General features: G+C 28.6%; 1 protein-coding gene and 1 long non-coding RNA gene across 2 annotated transcripts in view; one reads left to right on the forward strand and one right to left on the reverse strand.

Annotated features, from left to right (window-relative positions):
- The window catches only part of LOC105460663 (myosin regulatory light chain 2), a 6,005-nt gene extending 3,754 nt beyond the window's left edge, over positions 1-2,251 (forward strand). The window contains exon 5 of the mRNA XM_011707159.1: positions 1,906-2,251. Within this exon, the coding sequence (XP_011705461.1) occupies positions 1,906-2,059 (154 nt within the window). The 3' untranslated portion in view covers positions 2,060-2,251. The remainder of the gene's footprint in view (positions 1-1,905) is intronic.
- Positions 2,252-2,826: 575 nt separating this feature from the next.
- On the reverse strand, positions 2,827-6,799 carry LOC105460664. Its single transcript, XR_975862.1, has 3 exons — positions 6,698-6,799; positions 5,957-6,122; positions 2,827-3,437 (listed from the first exon to the last, which is right to left on the reverse strand). It is a non-coding gene; the product is annotated as an uncharacterized LOC105460664 (long non-coding RNA).
- Between the last annotated feature and the right edge of the window lie 328 nt (positions 6,800-7,127).

Here is a 7,127-nt window from a genome sequence, read left to right on the forward strand (position 1 = left end):
GAGATGTGTATAAGAGACAGCGTTGGAAGAAGTCCTTCGAAAACGGTCCTCTTTCCGCGGCTCGATAGAAATAAGTGTAACAAATATATACTTTATTTATAAACTCTATTTAGAAACCCTAAAATTATAAATTATAATGAAAAAATTTAACTTTAACTTTTCAATTACTTTTTTTTATTAACTTAACTTTTAACTTAATTAATTTTATTATGGACTAACTTGTATTTCAATTAAGTTAAATTTTTAGACTGTTAATTTTAACTTACAATTAGTTAAAAAAAATATTATCTTACCCAATCTTGCATATAAGATATACGACTGGTTGTGTGATAAATACTACTCAAGTCCGTCATAATTGGAACGTTGCAAATTAAGATTGTTTTATTAAGGTATAAAAGCAATCGATAATAGTTATGATGGTATACGCCGTCATTACTTACTTGAAGCGCGCCTGTCCTTGCAAAGTCTGCCGCGCAACCTGTTGTATATTGTCTAATGTTGATGCAACATGTGCCCTATACAATATCGTTTTGGACTATTTCAAAACATTAGTTTTCGAGGAAAATTTTACTAAAAGCTATAGCACGTATATACGTAACGTAAACTATAGTTTTTTTAAGTAAAATTTTTCTCGAAAGCAACGTTTTGGCCTTAGTATCCTGAGTATTCATAATGTTTCATCATGAAACTAAATCTGATCTATTGTGCTTATATGTAAAGTATTATAACTTTGAACGATAAAACTTTTTCAATTAAATCTCTTTTTCGTGTTTGTGTGTGCGCGCGCGCGCATATTATCTCTTCGATATAATTTTTATTATAATTATTTCATTTTTAGATTTGTTGACTTTCAAGTTAAAAGTTATTTTATTCAATCAAACTAAAAGCTTTTTGACAAATTAAAACAAAATTAGCTTTAACCCTTAAAGGACACCTGGGTGCGAATTCGCACCAAGCGTTTTTAAAGTTTTATATCTTCTGAAAATAAAAAGCAAAATTAAAGCAAAATGTGTGTTTCTCAATGTAAAATTTTCTGACCAATCGATTGATAATATTAACTTTTCGAAAAAAGAACGTAATTGTTTTCAAAACTTCGTGTTAAACAAAACCATTCAAAAGAGACGTAGCCTTTACGGGTTAAAGCAGCATTTTTATTTTTACAATAAGTAAGTAAGATGGGAATCGGCGTAGTTATTGGTACACAATATTTCATTTACATAAAATTTCCTTTATTCTAAAAGTCAAACGTTTCGGCTATCTTTTTTAGCCATCCTCAGTGACGATCAACAACAGTTACATTCAACTCTCGCTCTTATTTTCTTAACGTGTGCCTGTAGGACAAAAAGTAAAATTTCTGTAGCACATTGGCTTGAGTGATTTGTAACATATTAATTTGGATCAATTTTCTCCTCATTTTTACACTGATTTAAAATTTTAGGACATACAGCTAGACCTCGCAGCCCTTCAACTGCACGGGTAGCTTAGAGGTGTACTTATATAACTGCACTTCTTCACTCACTAGACGTGAAATTAGAATGCACACATTAAAAAAAGAGCGAGAGTTGAATGTACGTTGTTGAGCGTCACTGAGTATGGCTAAAAAAGATAGCCGATACGTTTGACTTTTAGAATAAAGGAAATTTTATGTAAATGAAATATTGCGTACCAATAACTACGCCGATTCCCATCTGTCTTACTTACTTATTGTATTTTTAATTCTGGGAATCTTGTTATAGGTTTTTATTTTTTTATTTTTTTAGAATTATTTTTATATAATTAAAAAATATATATATAACACATATACATATAATATACACATAAAACAGATACAAATATATTATATACATATAAGTACATATATTGATAGAGAATATATAAAATGATTTTTTTCTGTTTGTTATACAGATTAAGGCACGCTTTAGTAACGTGGGGCGATAAATTCACACCAAAGGAGGTGAATGATGCATTCGATCAGATGTACATCGACGATAAGGGTTTCATTGATACTCCGAGCTTAATTGCCATGTTAACCGGCACAGGCGAAGAAGAGGAGGAATAAGATCAATTGAAATTATATTTTTAAAAAATGTTCCTCGGTTGAAGGCCTCGTATTAACGTCAAATTCGCACAAAATTTGCCTCAAAAGAGAACAGATATTTTATATTCAATCCTTCCTCTTTCCTGTTTTCTCTCTTTTTCTTTTTTTTTTTCATGCTTCATTCAGTGACAAAAATATGACAAGGACGAAGCAACTGCTGTAGTGTTCAGTCCAAACGAACTGTTACTCATTTTCTTTCTTTCTCTTTCTCTCTCTCTCTCTCTCTCTCTTTCTCTCTTTACAGCTCTTTGTCTTTCTTTGTCTTTTTGCTATTTTTCGCTCTTCTCTAACTTTCTCTCTCGTTCTCTCTCTCTCTCTCTCTCTCGCTCTCTTTCTCTTTCTCTCTCTCGCTCTCTCTTCTTATCTATATTTCATTCTTTTTCTCTATCTTTTCTTATTTATCTCTCTTTTTTCGCTCTTTCTCTTTATATTTCTCCATCTAATATTTCGCTTTTGATTTTCTCTCTTGTTCCCCCTCTCTCTATTTCTCTATCTCTCTTTCTGTATTTCTTTTTCCCTCTCTCTTTCTTTATCTGCCTTTATCTTCGTGCTCTAGTGAACATTGCTGATTCCAGAAGAAACAACGAGTCCGAGAAAAGCAATAAATTCTCCCAACACAATTCACCCACGTGTACGAAATCATACGTCTGTCGATAAATAAAGTTTCATCCTACCCTCTTCTTGTTTACATATAATAAAAATATTAATTCTTTACTTTAATAAAAATAATTAAATTATTCTGTAAATGGAACTCATCATGGTCTCGAGTCACCATTCTGTCAATAAAATTAATTTAGCCTTTCAATTTATAAGAGATGAACATTTAGACATTATATACTTGCCATCTCAGTAAAATCTGAACACGGCAGTTTGAATCCATTTAAAAAAACACACATTATCATACGTATATTTGCTGCTTCCATTTTTTTTATAAAGATATTTCATATTACGTTCTGTATATTCTGTAAACAAAATGGAAATCTGGAAAATACATCTTCCTGTATTATTAATGTAACATGTAATATATAATAAAGGAATCATTGATCGCGAGACTATTTTTTTATAATTTAGAATAAATATTTAATACAAGTTAATTTATAAAAATTTCGAACAAAAGAAAATTTACTTTTTATTCTGCACAAAGTAAGTAATTATTCCATAATTTCTTATTATATGTGAAACATATATATTTGTTAATAAATATTTGAAATACATAAACATTTGTCGACCACCGCCATTTATGGTTCGCCCAGAATTATTTGAAAATCCAATGCGTTCTGTGCATCTTTGTTAATGTTAAGCGCCCACAAGCTGCATTCTACTGTCACTAACCTAAATGCTAAAAAAAACATTGTATTAATGAAATGCAATGTTTGTTAGTCATAAAAAGATTAGTGACCATAATTGCAATTTATTGTATATGTATATATACATATACGTTATATATTGCGGAAAAACAATTTTGCTGAAATATCTAAAAATTTAGCTAAGTACAGATCTGAAAATATTATATATACTTTTATTTGGTCTATTAAAATGATGTAGACACTCAATGTGCGATGATTGCTAGAAGCTATTAAAACTTTTTACAGCATTATTGTCATTAACGCTTATAAGTGCAAGGATCGATAAAATTATATTGATGTAACTTATTTAAAATAACAAATATATAAAATAAATTTCAGAAACTTATTTAAAATAAAATATCGCAGGGACCAGTAAAAAACTGATGCGACTTATTTAAAATAAAAAATACGAAAGAGATTTCAAAAACATATTTAAAATATTAAATAAAAAATAGATCATAAGAAATTATTTAAAATAATAAATACTAAATAATTTTTTTTTCATTTAAAATACATATTTTAAATAATGTTATTTTAAATATAACCAACTTCTGCAAGTATTTTACATAATTATTTTGATATTAATCTAAAAAAATGATAATTAATCTAAAAATTATTTTGATATTCTAAAAAAATGATGATTAATCTAAAAAAAGTATTTTCAAATCTATATCTAGCTAAATTTTTTTAATTTTTTAACAAAACCCGTTTCATGTAACTACTTCACAAAATTTGATCAAATCTTCTCAAAATATCACGAAATATTTCGATATAATTATAAAATGAAATAATTATAAAACGAACAAATACATATAAGATGATTGATAAGATGTAACGCAATGCTTGTAAATAACGTAAAATTAAATTGATTGTGAGTAGAAAAATCTTGAACAGTTGCAATTTTCGTAATAAATTAAAAAATAGTTAATAAAGCTTAATTACAAATAAGCACGTATTCAGTAACATGATTCAGTAAATGTAAACGCATAGTAATAAAAAAGACAGCTTAACATTCATGATTGCTATACATGTGGCAAGATGTTAGAAGGAACGCACATCTAGCAATCATAAATCATAATACGTAAAACACCGGGCTATTTTGCTAAATCACGCAGATACATACCCATTCACAGATTTTTATTAACTAATTTCTCATTAATTATTACAAAAATCATAAAACAGTATAAGGTTTTTTGCTATTTATTAATTTAATTCACTTTACCTACCCACGAGCGGTGTTAAATTTACTATCAATTAATTATACTGTAAAAACAAATTTTTATTTTTTATTTTACTATATTTTTCTACTTTATATAATCAAAGAAATATATCAGGGACATTTCGTGTCAAGCTGCAAGTCTCTCCTTCCAAAAATTGACGCAAAGAAAAAAATGTTTGAAGTCTCAAAATATTTGTATATATTTGTGTAGTTTCGAGTAAAACATGGCCTTTGAAAAATTCAATATGATGGTTGAAGTATGGCGCTTAAAAGTCGCAAAAATCACGAATAATCTTACAGCATCTTCGATTAAAATACGAAAACTTCAGCAATCGGAAAAATGATTACTATAAAAATGATTACTATAAAATTTTCGAGATCATTGATTACCAATTTAAAAACAGAATTACGAAATTAAAAATGACGGATTTAAAATGACCGAATTTGGAATCAGTTTATAAAGCGTATCATATAATTGTTATATCGAATGTAATACTCCACAATGACCACTGGTTCAACGGTATCAGAGAAGCACATTTGCAATTTTTTTCTTTAACAGCAAGGAAAGCATGTTCAGAGATTTTAGATTTAGTTGCAGAGCTGCAGAAGATTGTTTTGCAAGAAAATTTTTAACTTTCATATATTTCTCTTTGCTTTTCTTGTTGAAAAAATTGCAAATAATATGCTACTCTGATGTCGTTCAACCAGACCAATCAAAACAAAGTTCACTAAATTTGAGATTGGTTTTCTTTCTTCTAATTGGTTAAATCCCAATTCAATCTCAATTTCAATCTTTAGACTCGACATAACGACAATTATAGTACGTTTTATATAATGATTTCAAATTCGGTCATTTTTAATCCGCCATTTTTAATTTTGTAATTCTGTTTCTAGATTTGTAATCAATTAACGACTTCGAAAACTTTACAGTAATCATTTTCAAGCCGATTTCTGCAGTTTTCGCATTTTAATCAAAGTTACGCACTGCAAGATCATTCGTGATTTTTGCAATTTTTAAGCGCCATATATTTCAGCCGCCATAATGAATTTTTCAAAAGGCCATGTTCCCCATTCGAAACTACACAAGTATACGAATATTTTGAGACCTCAAACATTTTTTTTTTTTCATTACGTTATTTTTAGAAGGAGAGATGGCCTGCTTGACGCAAAACGTCCCATCAATGAATACATTTTTTAAATAATAATTAGCTTCTAGGTAATTATATATTTTCTATTTTTGAAACATATTTGAATATAATTTTGTAAATTATTATACATATCGTAATGATTTACATGTGATGTTTTTAAAACGCAGTGCGACTACTGGTGCCAAATAATCTGATTGTCCCACAAACGGGAAATATTCCACAGAAAAGCCAGGATTTGGTAAGTACTCAATTTCTCCGACGTGCTCTTTGTCAACATTATTCACTCCGTCGCACCATAACCAGACTTGAAACTATTTCATTATTTTTAAAACGATTAGAGGATTCCCAGAAATAATATGAAATATCATAGGCTAATGTGAATCTGCGCGGTAATTGTTGCGCAAAGTTATTTATAATTGTTACCAATGTCCAACCATATACAGACCGTGCGCCGCAATTTTTGTCTTGAAACACAATCCTTTTACATATCTAATACCGAAATATACTTGTAACTAATTAAATTGACGAACAATTTAATATCATTTGATACTAATAAGCATTTATAAGAATCCCCTCTCCCTAAATTTAATTTTTCGCAACAAATTCTTTACAGATTTAGGGGAAGGGGATTCTTATAGATACTTATTAGCATCAAATGATATTAAATTGTTCGTCAATTTAATTACTTACAAGTATATTCTTTTATGTAAAAGGATTGTGATTCAAGACCGACAAAAATTGCGGCGCGCAGTCTGCATGGTTGGACATTGTAACAGTTATACAACTTTGCGCAATTACCGCGCAGATTCCCATTAGCTTATGATATCTCATATTAATTAATTATTGCAAAATAAATTATTGTGTATACATATACATTAGGGTGGACCTTATTTATACTCGGTGACAAATTTTTTCCGAATTTTTTTCACGACGCCCCCTAAAGTTGTTCCATTAATTGGTGAAAAATAATTGTATAAAAGTTAAGCTCGATCGGATAACGGAAAGACGTGGCACAATCCTGTTAAAGTTGAAACAAATATTTTTTTCAAAAAATGAGGAAATTCGATGAAAAGAATTCTGAATAAAGATTAAATAATTTTCTTAGTAAATGTTGACCATGATAGTATGTTTTTTAACAAATATAGTATATTTAAACTGTATTTTAAGAAAATATATCGTATATATAACATACGTATATACGAAATATATCGTATTTTTATATTTATAAGCAAGCAGGAAAATAAAGATATCAATATATTGTTTGCATCTATATATTTTTCAATCTATTGTAATATTTAAATCTATTGTAATTTTAT

This window comes from Wasmannia auropunctata, unplaced genomic scaffold, assembly GCF_000956235.1.
Source record: "Wasmannia auropunctata unplaced genomic scaffold, wasmannia.A_1.0 LD318025.1, whole genome shotgun sequence".
Lineage (NCBI taxonomy): Eukaryota > Metazoa > Arthropoda > Insecta > Hymenoptera > Formicidae > Wasmannia > Wasmannia auropunctata.